Consider the following 16869-nt stretch of genomic DNA (forward strand, 5'->3'; position numbering starts at 1 on the left):
ATCCTCTGCTGCACTCCCGGGCCACAGCAGAGAGCTGGCCTGGAAGAGGGGCAACTGGGACAGAATCTGGCGCCCTAACAGGGACTAGAACCCGGGGTGCCGGCGCCACAGGCAGAGGATTAGCCTAGTGAGCCACAGCGCTGGCCATGCTGTGCCCATTTTAAAGACAACTTAGGCAGACTGAGGGTATATATTTTCCCGTGTTTTTATAGGCATCAAGGGCCAAGTAGAGAAGGTGAACCGAAGCTTATGAGTTTCCAACTGCGCCTTTTCTTCTTTAGAATTCTGCTCTGTGTATGTTTGAGGCTGGAATTCCAGCTCATCCTCTGATGTCCCTAGACCTGCCTTTCACATCTGCTGGGCAGACACGGTTTCTAAGTAGGAATGAAAGCTCTGACTATGCTATTGCCTCCTGGATGAAGATGTGCACATCACTTTGATCATGAGTTCCAAGGCACTGCTGAGGTCCTGTTCAGCTTAGGGTCCCACTGGCCTTGCTGTGGGCTAGGAGATGTTAGAGGGGAAAGGGCAACTTGATACAGGCAGATCTGGATCCCTGGGAGACAGCCCTTCATTCAAGCATTTATGGAAAGTTTCCTCAGTGCCTTACACTTGAGAAGCAGGAGTTGACAAGACAAGTAAGGCCCCTGCCCTCCTGGGGCCTGGCAGAGCTCACAAGTCCCAAACAGAGCAATCAACAGCAACTAAAGTGCACAGCAGGGCCAGCTGGGAAAACTTGACTCCTGGGCAAGGGATGAGGAGCACTCAGCTACAGGAAGGGGATTGAAAGTGTGTCTAGCAAAGCAGCAAGTGTAGTTGAAAACTCACAGTTAGAATCAGGTCCCTTTTATAACTCAAACAGCTCAGAATGGCTAGAGTTAAGGAACTGGGTGGGGGGATGGTACAAGATCAGAGAATGAGGAAGGGGAATGTCATACTGGAACTCAGGAGAGAGTTGAGACTTTATCCTAAATGCAAAGTTGATGCACCCCTTGTCACGAAAGGATTTTAAGCAGAGGGACACTAGATGGACATAGATGCACATTTCCTTCTCACGCCTTTAAATATGGAACTATGCAGCTATCAGTCCCCAGCTGTCAAACAAATCAGAGAGAATGTGTGTGCCTTGAAGCCACATCTGTCACAGCACTTGCTGTAGCATTTCTAGAATCTGTCAGTGTCTAAAACAGGGCTTGGGGTAAGGAAACACCGGCCCTTCTGTTGTCCGGAAAGGGCTGGGACCCTCCCAAAGCACTTCCAAACAAAAGCCAGCTGGTTTGAATTTGATGTGCCAACTGTAAGACAGGTTGGGACCATGTGGCTTCTGGATTCCTGATGACAGCTCCACACAGTGCTAATTAGCATGCATTATCACTCCTGCCCACCCCACCCTTCTGGACAGGGCCAGAGCCTCACCCATCCCAAGGGAAACAGGACCCCCAAGGAACAGACTGTGAGCACCTCTTCTAGTTTAAGACATGGAACAGGACCTGTGTATGCCTGTCCAGAAGGTAGGCACCATGTACAAGACCCATTTGGTACATTGCTCTGCAAGGCTCCTCCATGGCCACACTGGGAGGCATGGTAGGGAAGGTGGCAAAGTGCACTGCTGGAGGACAGGAACTATGCCATACCCATAGAAATCTCTCCAAGCATGGTGGCTGCAATCGGTGTTGGAGTAAGAACAAAACTATTCCATTTCTCCTCTAAGTAGGCAAACCTTGGGCTCTAAGGGTCCTGACACAGAAGATGAGCTAAGAGGGCTGTTGCTATGTAGGTCGGAGGAGACTACTCGGTGGTCTGGACTATGAGGGTTCATGAGTGGGCATTTCTCAGTTTAGACAGTTCCTCCACTTGGGATCTGGTGCCAAGTGTGTGAAGCATCTCAGAGTTTCTCTCAGTTTTCTGTTTTTTCACATCTAATCCTCAAAGCCACTGACACAACTCTGCTTCACAGAAGCCAACAGAGAAAAGGGGATGCATATAAGGAGGATGAGAAAGAGAGAGAGAGAGAGATCATTAGCATGGAAAGAGTATAGTGAGGAAAAACAATCAAATCACACACTTGGAAGGAGGTTGAGCTGAGAAATCACCATCATGTGGCCTTGCCTATCAAAGTTCTGCAGTTATCAAAAGCTGACTTCTCCCCAGAACTACGCACCCACGGCCAACTTTACACCTAACACTTCTACGTGGAATAACTAGCGAGATTCTTGAAAAGAATTCATCCAAAGTCAACTCTTGATTTCTCTCACCAAATCCATTCCTCTCCCAGTTGCTCTTCCCATTTCAGCAAATGGCACCACCACCCACTTAGGCCAAAAACATAAAAAGCTGGGGAGGTGGGATCCGCTGGTAACACAGGGACAGTCACTGAGGTCCTACCAGGATTTCTGCCTCCTTTCTGCACTCGGCCCTCACAACAGCCCAGTGTGTGCACACACTGTACAGAGGACAGAGAGAGGCTTACAGAATGAGTCCCTTGTCCCGGATCAATCAGAACCCAGGTTGCTTAGATTCCAAAGCCTTTCCTCTTAACTCCTGAAGACACTGCCTCTCTCCATGACAGAGAACAACAGGTTGCCTGCTTGGGGTGTCTCTCCAGGATGACGCCTCTGATTGGCTCTGTGTGTATTATAGCTGGAAAAGGTTGAGGATAGGGATGGGGAAAAATGAAAGATTGCCCTCACAGGCTCCTGGCAATGCACAATAATTATCCTTGAAGGTCTACTCAAAACCCAGGACACAGTTCGCAGTCCTACTTCAATATGGAGAACAAGGATGCATATGTATAAAAGGTAAGAAAAGCTAAAATTATGAAAACAGTATTAATAATGTATGCTGCATGGCTTAGGCAAACTCGATCCCAACCCATTAGCACTGAAAACCTTTCTGAAAGAGCCTTGTTCCTGTTGTTTAAAAATGTGTTAGTGTAAGTTTTGGTTCACAAATGTATGGATTTAGTTAACAAATGATGAATACTAGGAAGCCACTAAGGGCTGGACTCTGGCTGTAACCATAGATGCTTCCCGTGTTTTCCCTCTATTTTCTGAGTTGGCCACCTTCCCTCCCTTTCCTCTCTTTTTTTTTTTTTTTTCCTTCCTGGTTGCCCTGTTAAAATCTAGCTGTTGAATGTTTATTCTCTTCTATAATGTGCCTTTTTGGACTTCATATATCATGTGAGAAAACAGAATCAGCAATCATTTGGTAATTACTAAGGAGTAATTAATGCTGAAATTAGTCACCTATTACAAATGGTCTGCTCATTTTTCTACATCACATCAATTTATTTACCTTATTCCCTGGGAGAGCTCCTTCTGTGAACTTGGAGTTAGAACTGCGCCGTGTGATAAAGCCATATGCAGTCTGCTGCTTCGTGTGCCTGAGACTTTACCGCCCTTGCTTTGATAGTTCTTCAGAGGCCCTCGGCCAAAACTGACTCAACAGGAGATGCTCCCATGACACCTCCTTCCACACGCCAAGAGCTCTGGGAGCCTGTCCTCCATGGGTAGATCCTGTCTGTCCCCCTCACAGTGTGCAGTCCTTGCCCCATCCTCCTTAGACTCTTCCAGACAAAGAGCTCAGACTTCCATCTTCTCAGGGCACGGAGGTGGGAATGAGATCACGGGGGGGGGGGGGGGGGGCGCTGAAGCCCCCCCTGTGGTGCCACTTCATTGTTCAGCTTTCCCTGCAGAACAATTGCATTCTTGGAAGAATCTCCCAAGATATACAGCTACTCCACTTCCAATCCAGCTCTCTGCTTTGGCCTGAGAAAACAGTAGAAGATGGATCAAATTCTTGGGTCCCTACACCCACATGGGAGACCTGGAAGAAGCTCCTGGTTCCTGGCTTTGGATGGGCGCAAGTATGGCCGTTGTGGCTAATTGGGGAGTAAACCAGCAGATGGAAGACCTCTCTCTCTCTATCTGCCTCTACCCCTCCTCCTCTCTCTGTGTTACCCTGACTTTCAAGTAAATAAATAAATCTTTTTTTTTTTTTTTAAAAAGGAGTTCTACCCCTATAACTTCTCTGACTATCACAAAGAAAAGCAAGTGACCTGCTGGGCCCTGAGAGCCAAAGACCATGTGTCCATGGGGCTGGAAGGAAGTGACCAAGGTAGGAATGATGATGAGGGCAGGCAGCCTCGTGGCCTTGATGAGAGAATGGGACTCTCATGGAAAGCATTTAGGCACAAGCCTTTTCCTTTGTGAATATCCATATATTTTAATTTCTTTTTTTAAAGATTTATTTATTTATTTTGAAAGAGAGAAGATGAAAGAGAGAGAGACAGAGAGATAGAGAGACACACACACACACAGAGATCTTCTGTACTCTGACTCATTCCCTAGATAGCTGCAACTGCTAGGACTGGGTAAAGTCAAAGCCAGGAGCCAGGAACCAGAAGCTTTGTCTGGGTCTTCCACATGTGTGGCAGGGGCCCAGACGCTAGGGTCATCTACTGTTGCTTTTCCCAGACTATTAACAGGGAGCTGGATTGGAAGTGGAGCAGCAGGGACATGAATCAGCACCCATATGGGATGTGGGCATCACAGGAGGTGGTTTACCCTGCTATGCCACAACACCAGCCCCCATGCCTTTTAATTTCTAATTCCAGGATTTAGAAGAAACTAAGGGGACACAGTGGTAGTGGGGAAGGCTGGCCTGGTTCCACAGCTCTGCGGCTGCAGCCCCACGAGCACCGGGGCCTCCTCTTGGCCTCATCCCCGACTGTAGTGTAGGGAACTGCATGGCTGTACAAGCCATGGCAGTGCAGACTGGGGGTCGATCCAGAAGCTCGAGTCTCTCATAGCTATGCCATGTTGACGTCCTTCTCACACTCTAGTTCTCTTTTCCTAGATTATCACAAATTACAGGAGACACACAGGAGCTCTGTATGAATCACAACTTTCTTCTCTCCAAAGAGAGGCGATGTCACAGTCTGGTGAGGCGTTCAGACCGGGGTTTGGCTCATGGGACTCTGAATCCCAGATCCTGCCACCTGTTAGCTGATCACCCGGAGCAAGGTGCTGGTGTCCTGGGGCCTCAATTTCCGCCTCTGTAAATAACATGAACCTCACAGAGGTGCGATGAGGTTGAAAAGAGATAACACAGGAACACTACCTTCCAGGCCTCAGGAAGGTGTTTGTCACCCTTTGATGCTCTTAACAACAGCAGCGGCACCATCATCATCTTCACCACCACCCCAATCCTCCTGTTCTAAGAGACGCACACAAAGAATGACATGAAGACACATGAAAAGCTACCATTTGCACCTTTTTCCACGTGTCCTGAAACAGCAAAGAGTTTTAGCTGCTACTTTCTACCTATTCCTACCTACAACTATTCTGGCCTTGGGAATTTGAAACCGTTTTTCAGGGGACATGACATCTTGACATCTATCAAGAATTTTTTTTTCCTAATCATTAAAGGGTGGAAGCCAGGACATCCTAACAGGGGTCAGGTCACCAGTGCTGTTGCACAGAAGGAGGGGATGGTCTTCAACACATCAGAAGCAAACAAGCTAAGCAGACACTGAGAGGGACATGTGCAGCATTTCCACTGGACCTAACGATGACTGAGTGGTTGAGACCCCAAACACAGAGGCCCTTCTTTATTTGCACAGCTGGAAAACACTCCATTAACTGTGAGTTTCGAAGGAGAACAAGCCAGTGCTCATTTAAAATCCTGGCACACCGAACGTCCGAGAAGGTCATCACGCCTTTATGGACTATCTGGGCTGGCTAGCCCCTCTTTTCTGTTTTCCCAGTATACTTGTTCATGCAACACTGTGAATGTAGAACTTGAAATCCCATAAGCCATTCTACAGTAGCAACAAGTGTTTGGATGTATTTAAAATGGTTTACTGCGTGGCCTCACCAGGGCTGGTTCCACCCAAGCTAGGACCTATTTACACATAAAATGCAACAAGCCCATGAGGTCCAGGCCTCTCTGGATTTTACTAGAAGACTGAAATAGACAGAGAACTCCCGTGAGGGGTATGTATGTCTCCCAGACAAACATTTGCAGGGGAAAGTGGGTCCAGCAGGCTAAGAACTGTGTCCGTGGCTACCAGCTTTCCACGAAGGAATTTCTGCCCTGACCAAGTGACTACGTGACAGCCTTAACAATCCTCACTCCTGCTCAGGGTCACTCTGTGGTCAGGTGTGGTCAGTCAAGCAACAGGTTCCTCCATGGACTCCCCCTGAACCTGTTCTGGTCCCTCAATGCTAATGTTTCATTTCAGTGGAGAACTTGGCTGAGTCAGGGTGAAAATATGTAAGTGGGGGGAGGCCCTCTGGACCTCATGTCACTTGAGATGAAAAATGTTATGCTCCTTGCATACTCTAACAATCTGAGACTCTAAACAACGATTTAATTAATGACCATAGATGAATACTTGCTTGCCGACATTACGTGGTCTGAAACCCCATAACTGACGCAGAGTGAAGCCAATGTTTACACGGGCACAGATCACTGGAAACTAACATTTTGGTGGCAACTTTGACTTTGAAGGGTAGCAAACAATGACATTGTATTCCCAAGGCTCTTGGGAAGAGAAGCAGAATGAGGAAGGTGAAGTTATGGGAAGACTGGCTCTGGTAGGGAAGAAAATAATTGGATTTGGACAGGAAGAGGAGAATCACTGTGGAATCCAACAGCGCGTCCAGCTAAGCAGCTACTATTACTTCCCTGGATTTTCCAAATGGCTGTACACACAACCTGCAAATCTTAAAAGCTGTATTCTGGAGCCAGACCCTGAGTTGATTAAACTGTCTTTGAAAGGATGCTTCAAAGAGTCTTATAAACAATGAATAAAACTAAATTATGCTGTAATATTAGTTGATTAAGACAAGACTTTGACATGAGTAATCTTCATCAGCTGGACACAGACAGTGACAAGAACAATAACCCATGACAAAACACACACTAGCCGGTGGGAAGAGCTGCAATCTGATACAGCAGGAATCACAACAAAACATTTTTTAAAAAATTTTTAAAACTTTTTTTTCTCAAGCCCACAGAATAAAGGGAAAACCAGGAAAAGTGAGGCTCACTCAAGGTTTTCAGATTCCAAAATTTCTATCAAGAACAGCCTCTTCACTCAGGGTTCCTGAATCTGCACATGGTCTCCCTCTCCCCTGCCCTGTGCTACTCCTCTGTTTCCCCCAAACACAGCCCAAGGCGTTACTCTGAGAAGAGCAGAACGACCGATTCCTTCTGTGAGGCCGGCCAGCCAACTGGCTGCAGGGATTAAAGATGCTATTTTAGAGCTTGGAGGAAATGTGAATACCCTCCACACACCCAGCCCACCCAGCCTTTCCGTTGTTTTTTTTTTTTTTTTTTTTTTTTTGTTTTTTTTTTTTTTTTTTTGAAGAAACTGAGACCACTCCATTCCCAACAGACCCAGAAAATGAAAGACAGTGGCAAGCAGAGGGCAAGAGGGACACAGGTTTATGAGCTGGTTATGCACCTGTTCTCCGAGAACCTCCCCCACTCCCCACTCAGTGCTAAGCTCCTAAAGAACACATGTGTTACATTTTTTTCTCTTTGTGGGCTTACGCCTGCCCACATGCAATGGAATCAGCCCAGATTGGGTGACATAATCTTTTCTGAGGGGTAGGGTGGAGGTTCTGAAATCAGAATTCCAATTTGCTGGTCAGGCTCAAAGGGAAAATACATAAATTCTTCTCAGTATCACACCACACCCCCCGCAGGTGTTGTTGAGATGGATGGGCGTGTGCAGCGGGGTGTGCCCACTTCTGGCCATGTGCAGGCCAGACTGGGGAGGGAAGTTCTATCCATAAAGAAGGATGCCCTGAACCGTTACGTGGAAACCAAGAAGGAACAGGAAAACAAAAACGCATCTCCTCGGTCTCTCCTGAGAGTCAAGCTTCCTTCCCACACAGGGCTGTGACTCACTCTCTTCTCTTTCCAAAACACTCTTGTTTTTCTTTAATTGCAGGGAGCAACTTTGGATGCTTGCAGCTAAAATAATTTTAAGTCACCAACCCTGGAGCTGAGACCCGCAAACCCTTCATTGAGTCCTCTTTCCTCCACCAAAGTCCAAACACTCAAACTTTCCCAAAGAGTGACTCAGGAGACCAAGATAAAACCAGCCCACCTACATCCATCAAGAACAATTGCTGTGCAATAGGACACACCTTTCTTCATTAGTACTTCCACCGATTCTTCCGTTATTACTACTACTGTCAATGTGCTCGTTATTCAAACACCAAAGGAGCGTCTACCCTGACTGAACAATGAGAGGCCAGGCTGGGCTCTGTCAAAGCACCCGAAGTGAAACTGGAGTCAAACCATGTCTCAGTGCAACCTGCAGCCTCAGAGGGCAGAAGAGCAGGTTCAATGATTCACATAACACAAGGGAATACTTTAGGGTACTCATGTGCCAAGCTTTAGCTGCACGGCTTCATTTCAGACCCACAGCGCGAGTACTGGGCAGGTATTGCCACTACCCACATGCTGCAGGTGACATAACCCAGACCCACCCAGATAAGTTTGGGAACATGCACACAGTTGGTGGATGGTGGGGGCTGGACTTGAATTAGCCAAGTCTGGACTCCACTGCCTATTTGCCCATGAGGCCTTGACTTCTTGGCTGTGTGTAAAATGAAAAGAAGTCTTTAATAGTCGGGGAGGCTCTATTACTTCACTCCTTGCACTTTCCCCAGTGCATTGCCTCTGACATATAGCAGGGCATCAGCAATCAATTAACTGCATGAATACAAAAATATAAAAATCACGGAGCAATTATTATGATCCAGTATTGAGCCCATCACCTAATATGCACCGTTTCTTGATTCTCTCAAGAATCAAGGGGAATCAAAGGAAGAATTGGATACCAAAATTCAATTAGGAGGAATTAATTCAAGAGATCCACTGCATAACATAGTGATTATGGATAGTAACAATGTCTTCTACACTTGAAAATTGCTGAGAGAAATTTTTAAAGTTTATTTAATTATCTTTATTTACTAAAAAGCACAGCAACCAGACAGAGAGAGATCGTCCATCTGCTGGTTCACTCTCCAAATGGCCACGACAGCCTGGCCTAGGGTAGGCAGGAGGCAGGTACTCCATTTGGGCAGTAGAGACCCATGTGCTTGAGCCACTGTCTGCTACCTCCATGGGTGCACATTAGCAGGAAGCTAGAATGAATCTAGAGTAGCCAGGACTTAAATCAGGCACTCTGATAGGGGATGTGGGTGTCTCAAGTAGCGGGTTAACCCTCACACCACAATGCCAGACCCACGAGAGTAGATTTTAAGTGTTCTCACTTTCCAAAAAATGATAGGAAAGTGAGGCAATTTATATGTTAATGAGCTTGATTCAGCTGTCCCATGGTATACATATATTTCTATCACTTTGAATGCTATTAAATATATGGACACTTTATTTGTCAATCTAATAAAGAAAAGAATCAAAGAAAGAACTAATATTACCAAACCCATTTGATTTGGTTTGATTTACTTGAGAGGCAGAGAAATAGAGAAAGAGAATTTCCACCTGCTGATTCATTCCATTAATGCCCACAATGGCTGAGGGCGAAAGCCAGGAGCCAGGATCTCAAGCTAGGTGTCTCATGTGGGTGGCAGGGACCCAAACTACCTGAGTCATCACAGTTGTCTCCCAGGGTATGTTTTAACAAGAAGCTGGAGTCAGGAGCCAGAGCCAGGAGTCAAACCCAGGTACTCTGATGTGGGACACAAGCAACCCAACTAGCATCTTAACTGCTAGGCCAAATGCCTGCCCCAATTCATGCTTTAAATACTACAATATTTAGACAAGTTAAAAATTTAACTAACTTTATGAGCTGTGTAGGTGAAATTATACTATGGGAGCCTAGAAGGGGGCTTCAGAAAGTTACTTGGAAAATGGACTTAAAAGTTGAGTGTATGGGGTAGGAACATGGCGCAGCAGTTTAGCCCAGATTTAGGATGCCCACAACCCACACTGGAACACCTGGTTTAAGTCCTGGTTACTCACCTTCTAATGCAGCTTGCTGCTGATGCTGCTGATCCAATTGTCTTTTAAATGAAATGCAGATAAATAAATTTTAAAATTTAAATAAATAGGGGCAGGTGCTGTGATTCAGCAGGTTAAAGCCCTGGCCTCAAACACCAGCAAGCCATATGGGGACTGGTTCTAGTCCCAGCTGCTCCTCTAGTCCCATCCAGCTCTCTGCTGAACCTGGGAAAGCAGTGGAAGATAGCCCAAGTCCTTGGGTCCCTGCACTCCCTCCCCTCTTCATGGAGGAACGACACTAAACCCTGCGTTGTTCTTTTGTCTGCTCGGCCCTCCCCGGGTTTGCTGCTGGTTCTTCCTGGGTTGGCTACCGACCCTTCCACCTCCGTGGAAGGGCGGTTCCCCCTAGCCACTTTCCCCACTTCCGCGGGGGAGCGGCACACCGCCGGCCGGCTCTCTCAGGGGCTGCACAGGTGTTCCTCTTAGATGTTCCTGGTGTATGTTGTCTCTCTCCTCCTTTATAGTCCTCTTCCACCAATCCCAACTCTGCTACCCACACGCCAAGTACGCTGCTCTCCTCCAATCAGGAGCAGGTCCTGCTGTTTATTGGTTGAACTGGAGGCAGCTGTGTAGAAGCTGTTTCCTCCTCTCCCAGCGCCATATTGTGGGAGAGCAGATGCATAGAATAAGTCTTAATTTGAGTAACAGTCTAGTCTTGAGTTGCTCCCCACAGAAGACCTCTCTGTCTCTGTCTCTGTCTCTACCTCTCTCTGTAACTCTTGCAAATAAATAAAAATAAATCTTTAAAAAAATTTAAATAAATAAAATTTGTTTGTTTTGGTATAAAAGTTGTTGCAATCCATGCATAGTTTTTTATAATATGCATTGTCCATGAACTTTTGGAAGACCCGTCTTATCAAATGGGGGATCTCCATGACTTAACACAAAGGCTTATTTGTCACACATATGGTGGATGCAGCGCAGGTTGACAGATGGCAGGTGTGAGAGTGAAAGACATCTGCTCCATGTGATCACAGAGGGACTCAGGCTAAGGAAGAAGCCTGATGTGTCTCGTAACTTTCCATCTGGAACATGATGTAGCTTCAGAGTTCATAAGAGCACAGGAGAGTCTGAACACCACCACACCAGCTCCTGGACATGTTAGCCTGGGAATTACTCAGCGTGGTTTCACTCACAGTCTGTTGGCAAGGACCAGTCCTCAGAGCCCATGGTGGACAGCACGTGGAAACCTGGTGCTCAGGAGATGTCTCTGCCTCGGTAACTCCCCCAGGTTCATTCTGCTTCCAAGCACCAGGCAGAAGAGGCTGCCACTCCACTGTACCCTCAACAGGCATAACTCTATCTGGGGAGAAGCTGTTCTAAGTCTACCCACCACCACTTAGGAACACGTAGACTTCATCTCAGAATTCACAGCTTTCTCACAGACCTCTGCTTTCTCCTGATGCTGCACACCCAACGGCACCCTGCCTATGTGCAGAGGGGAGCCCACCTCGGAGACCCACCTTTGTTGGCGCAGGCCATCCACTTGAGATTGTCTGCGAAGGCAGCCTCGCGTCCAATGAGGTACGTGAAGATACGGACCTGGAAGGAAGACACGCACATGGGTGAGCCGTAGTCACGTTTCCTCATCCTGCGCAGACCACATGTGCAGCTCACACACATGGGCTTTACCTCTTTTATGCTCCCTGCTGCCCATGTGTGGGAACATATTTAAGAATTTGAAGTACAGTCATGTAGAAGCATATTCAGAACTGGGGCCTTTGATCCTTGAAACCACATGGCACTAGGGCTGCCTGTTGGTTGGTGTGCAACTCACAACAGAAGAGAACAACCTGGAAAGGGAGACTGGCAGCATCACAGGCCTCGGTTGGCTCCACACATGTGGGCAAGGATCACCCGGGTCTGGACCAAATCCCTAATCCTCTTCCTGATTTCCACAGGAAGTGCAGAGTGTGCTCTTCTTGGGAATAACAATGCCATCAAAAGACCCTCAGCATATCCCCCCTGATGGTGAGGACAGGCTGCAGGCAATCTCTTACCATCTGTGGAAGCTGGCAAGATTTTAGGAGGTAATTAACTGGGACGGGAGTCACAGTCCATAGCCAAGAGACCAATGGGGACTCTCTCTCTAACTCGCCTAAGCTTTCAGCTCCCAAAAAGCAGAGAACATGTGTGACACCCTGGCTCTCTCATCTTCTGGTCTTTCTCTACTCTCTTCTCTCTTGTGGCTAGAACTCAGAAATGGAGCATGGCCTACCTCCCAAAGCAGTACTTGAAGGTTAAAGGGAACAAAAATATGGAATGAAAAGTGTGTAAACTCTTTAACTCAAATTTCAAATAATATGGGGGTTGACACCACAGGGCCCAAACAAAACCCTATGACATGGGCAAGTGCACCCCTTTCTCTGCCTCTTGGTGACTAAGTTCCCTGAGGACGTGGTATCAGAAGCATGGTGAGGAGAGGAAGGGAGGGGTCTCCTGGAGCCGGCTGAGTCCCTGTGGAGCACAGCACTGAGCAGGTTACAACCCACTGCACCAACTGGTGAACACACATGAATGTGCAAGCCGTAAAGCTGCCTGTAGAGATGAAGATTTAATTTAACGATGAGTATCCTCCACTCTGAGAATTACAACGTGAAGGCTGACTTTTAAGTGATGGCTTGTTTCCAACTTAAAGAGATGTCTAGGTGCTCATTGCTATAACATAATCTCAGTCTGCCTTCTCTTGCGCTACGCACTCCTGAATGAGGGCTTCCTGGTGCAGAGCAGGCAGGCAGGGCTTTGCCTGCCTCCACGTCACCAGCTCTTGTCCCATACCATTCCCTTTAGAGTGACTTTTAGGGACAAGGGTATATTTTTTAAAACTGGGAGATTTTGCCTTCTCTTGAAAAAAAAAAAAAAAGGAAAGCAAAGTCTCAAAGGGTCAGTGGTGGCTACGCTGACACCTTTCATGTCCTCCCCTCCTACTCCCCTCCTCTACGCTCACGCGCACACACGTACATATATACACATACATACACCCCACACACACATACAGCTGCTTCATCTGTCCATTCTCCCTGCTGGTAACTGTTGGCATTGAGTCGAGTATGCCTGATTTAGGAGGAAATTGAGGGCTAAGTGCATCAAGTGACTTCATGCTGTCATCAAGGTCTGATCCCATGAGAGAGAGAGATCTTCCATGACCTCAGGCTAGACCAAGGCTCCTCTGATCCTGCTGGAGATACCAGGTCAGCCAATGGGGATGATCCTGACCAGCTCCAAGGTCCAAAGCCAGAGCTGGAACTGACTCTCTTTGGATCATACCATGCTTTTTCATAATACCTTGTCTTTGCTTTTAAACTGAAGCTCTTTAAGTATCAAAAGCTAAACTGATGAAAACTTGTATCCCCACCAGGTTCCTAGTGAAGCAAGACATCTTAAGAGGTTGCTCTTAGAAACTAAAGCTATGCGTCTATCTTCATAGGCAAAGACCCAACAGAAAGCAGCGCATTTGTTTTTGAGTAAAGGTGGTCGCATGTGCCAGCCTCCTCTGCTGTCCAGATGAAGAACTAGTATAAACTGAGTTCTCTCTTGGAAGCACAGTTAAAACCCCAGAACAATGCTTTGAATCACTGGCAAAACTTCTATAATTCCTGATTTAAAAGATGGCAACCTATTTGGAAAACCTGTAGGATTGCGCCAAACTTTACAGCAGACACGATTGCGCAAGAATAATTGTGCTAACAACAATCACAATAATGAAAACCAGAACACGACCTCCCACCCCGACAGCACTGCCCCTCTATCACCACCACAGTGGTTTCTGCCATCCGTACCATCCCCTGAATCAGGTACAAGGCTAAGGGATTTATAGGCATTGTATTTATTTTGTTGTTTTGTATTCTATTTTATTGCTCATGAAAGAAAATCAGAATCATACTCAATATTTCTATTTATGTGGAGTCCTTGGCTCCCAGTGGACTGACCTTATCTTTGTAGAAATGGTGTGGAAATGACTTGTTACATCTTTTGCCTTTAAAACCAATACAATCAGCCGGCGCCGCGGCTTACTAGGCTAATCCTCCGCCTTGCAGCGCCGGCACATCGGGTTCTAGTCCCGGTCGGGGCGCCAGATTCTGTTCCGGTTGCCCCTCTTCCAGGCCAGCTCTCTGTTGTGGCCAGGGAGTGCAGTGGAGGATGGCCCAAGTGCTTGGGCCCTGCACCCGCATGGGAGACCAGGATAAGTACCTGGCTCCTGCCATTGGATCAGCGCGGGTCGCCGGCCGCAGCGTGCCAGCCGCGCCGGCCATTGGAGGGTGAACCAACGGCAAAGGAAGACCTTTCTCTCTGTCTCTCTCTCTATCACTGTCCACTCTGCCTGTCCAAAAAAAAAAAAAAAAAAAAAAAACACCACAAAAACCAACACAATCAAACAATACTGGGTTCACGCCCTGCATTTTTCACAATAATTGACTGGCCACAAAAACAGGAACTTAAAGTATGAAATATTTTGGAGGGCAATTTACCAATATCCATGGGATTATATATAAGGATTCTTCAAACATTTCACGGAAAATGTGTATTACAAGAATATTCTTCATGGATTTAAGAAACTTTTGCTACAAGACAAACCTAACTTTTAATTCCATTTTCCATAAACATTTTGAAGTACCATTGTATTTGCAAATTTTCTTTGACTCAGCAATTTTAATTCTAGGCATTTACCTTATAGTCAGGATCACAAATACAAGATTAATAACAATGACAGGAAGTGCCGGGAGCACGGAAGAAGCACGTGTCTTCCGGAAGCCCTACAGTTCACATTCAGACAGTTTGCCAAGCACGCGATTAAAAACGTACCATGATGCTCATCTTCTTACTTAAAGTGGTCATAAGTCTCATGCCCTGAGTGTCTCTTGAGAGCTGACTGGCTAGACGTTTATGGTGCGTTTGGGAACCAGGGTTCCATGCAGCTGTGTGCTCACCCATTAGGAACTGGTAAGGAGGACCAGGCGACTCATGGGATATCGTGTAGCATAGAATCCTACTGAAAACGTGTACTGAGAGAGTGAGTGAGTGAGAGAGTGAGTGAGTTTTCCTACTCACTGCTTCGCTCTGAACACCCCCAATGTCTGTGCCTGGGCCAGGGCCACAACCATAGCCCACATGACGGGGAGGCTGGAGAGGGAGCCCGGCACATTCACTGGCGGCTTAAGCGCCAGGACAAACACTCACCCCCAGATGCTATTTTCTCAATTTCACTTCACAAACGTTCACATCACGTGAACGAGTTTACAAATGAACCAGCATTGCTTTAGTCATTTAAGGCCATTATAAATGAGAAGAGGGCAACGGCACCGCCACTTCCTGAATGATTCTGTAAGGATGCAGGGAGAGGAGGTGTGGCATGGAAACCAACCCTGAACGTGAGGAGAGTTGCAAAGGGGAAGCCCTGGCTCGGCATCTTCCCACGAGGTCAGCCGGACCCTCCTGCTTGTTTGAGTGCAAAACCTCCATGAGTGACACAGTCCTCATTACGTTCTGTAATCTGATGGGTTTCGTTGCCAACAATAGCAAGTGTCTTTCCTAAGAACAGCCTGCAAGCCAACTTCCACTGACGTGTTCTGAGCCCACGTCCTTTCCCACTGTGGCAAAGAGCACAGAGTTGACTGTGGCAGTTCTGAAAGCCGGGTGCACAGCCCAGACAATCATAAGAGGGAGCCCCAGCAAGGTACAGGTCAGGGAGGTCATCAGGCTGCACCCCAGAACCCCCAGCAAGGCCTCTGTGCTCATCATCAACAGGCACGAATGGCACTTTCATTAATGCAGCTCAGAGGCAGAGATAAAAATGCCAACATCAGCCCATTAGTTCAGGATGAGCTCCATTTAAAAGTTTGGGTGGTCTTTAAATGTTCTACAAACCCAATTAAGCTTAATAAAATGTTGGGAGGTACACATGTCAAATTTCAAAGCCACTTAATTTAATCAACTTAGTATAAAATTTTCCCCAATAAAACAAACCAAAATCTCAATCCAGTTTTTCCCCAAAACAAATTTTGCTTCTTACACATGTAGGTACAATTCCCAGCAGAGACCTAGAGGGATACACCCTGCCTCTCAGCCTTCAGTGAATAAAGAATGAGTTTGCAAAGAGAATGGGTAAAACCATCTCCTTCCTGCAGCCATTGAAATAGAAAAAGTGGCTACCAGTAGAGTTAAAATAGATAGTCACAAACCAGAAAACAGGCTGTCTTTGTCTGTGGGTCTCCTTCAATAAAGACAAGGACTTTACCAATGCTGAGACAGTCCTCATCTATCTGTCACAAATAACTTCCTTTTTTAAACTTTTATTTATCTATTCATAAGGCAGAGTGACAGAGACAGGGAGAGATGGGGAAGGGGTGGGGAGGGAGAAAGAAAGAGAGAGAGAGGGAGAGAACACTTCCTTCCTTCTGCTGGTTCATTCCCCAAATGCCTGCAACAACTGGGGCTATCTCAGGCTGGAGCCAGGAGTCGGGAACGCCCTCCCACCCAGGAGTCAGAAACCCAAGTACTTGGGTCATCACCTGCTGCCTCCCAGGCATGTTAGCAGGAATCTGGATTGGAAGTGGAGGTGGGACTCCATCCCGGCTCTCTGAAACATCACTACTATACACCAGGTACCATTCTGGGTACTGGGGGTATCAGGGGACAAACACAACACATTCGGCCCTAGAGGATTTTATGCTTTCCCTCGAGTGAAATGCTAACACTTAGCAAATTGCTGTGTAATACTCATTTGTCAGATTAAACAATGACAAAGACCATAAAGCAGAAACAAAGGGATGGAGAGTGTGTGTGTGTGGGGGGGGGGGCTGCTAGTTCAAAAAGGAAGAAACGAAG

The 16869-nt window shown here is 46.8% G+C and overlaps 1 protein-coding gene across 4 annotated transcripts in view; it reads right to left on the minus strand.

The window, feature by feature from the left end:
* Positions 1-16869, minus strand: part of CACNA2D3 (calcium voltage-gated channel auxiliary subunit alpha2delta 3) — an 879489-nt gene that overhangs the window by 295970 nt on the left and 566650 nt on the right. For all 4 annotated transcript variants that reach the window (XM_051851530.2, XM_051851531.2, XM_051851529.2 and 1 more), the window contains exon 12: positions 11508-11586. In XM_051851530.2, coding sequence (XP_051707490.1) covers positions 11508-11586 — 79 coding nt within the window. The remainder of the gene's footprint in view (positions 1-11507; positions 11587-16869) is intronic.

This window comes from Oryctolagus cuniculus, chromosome 10 (genome assembly GCF_964237555.1).
Source record: "Oryctolagus cuniculus chromosome 10, mOryCun1.1, whole genome shotgun sequence".
In the NCBI taxonomy this organism is placed as follows: Eukaryota; Metazoa; Chordata; class Mammalia; order Lagomorpha; family Leporidae; genus Oryctolagus; species Oryctolagus cuniculus.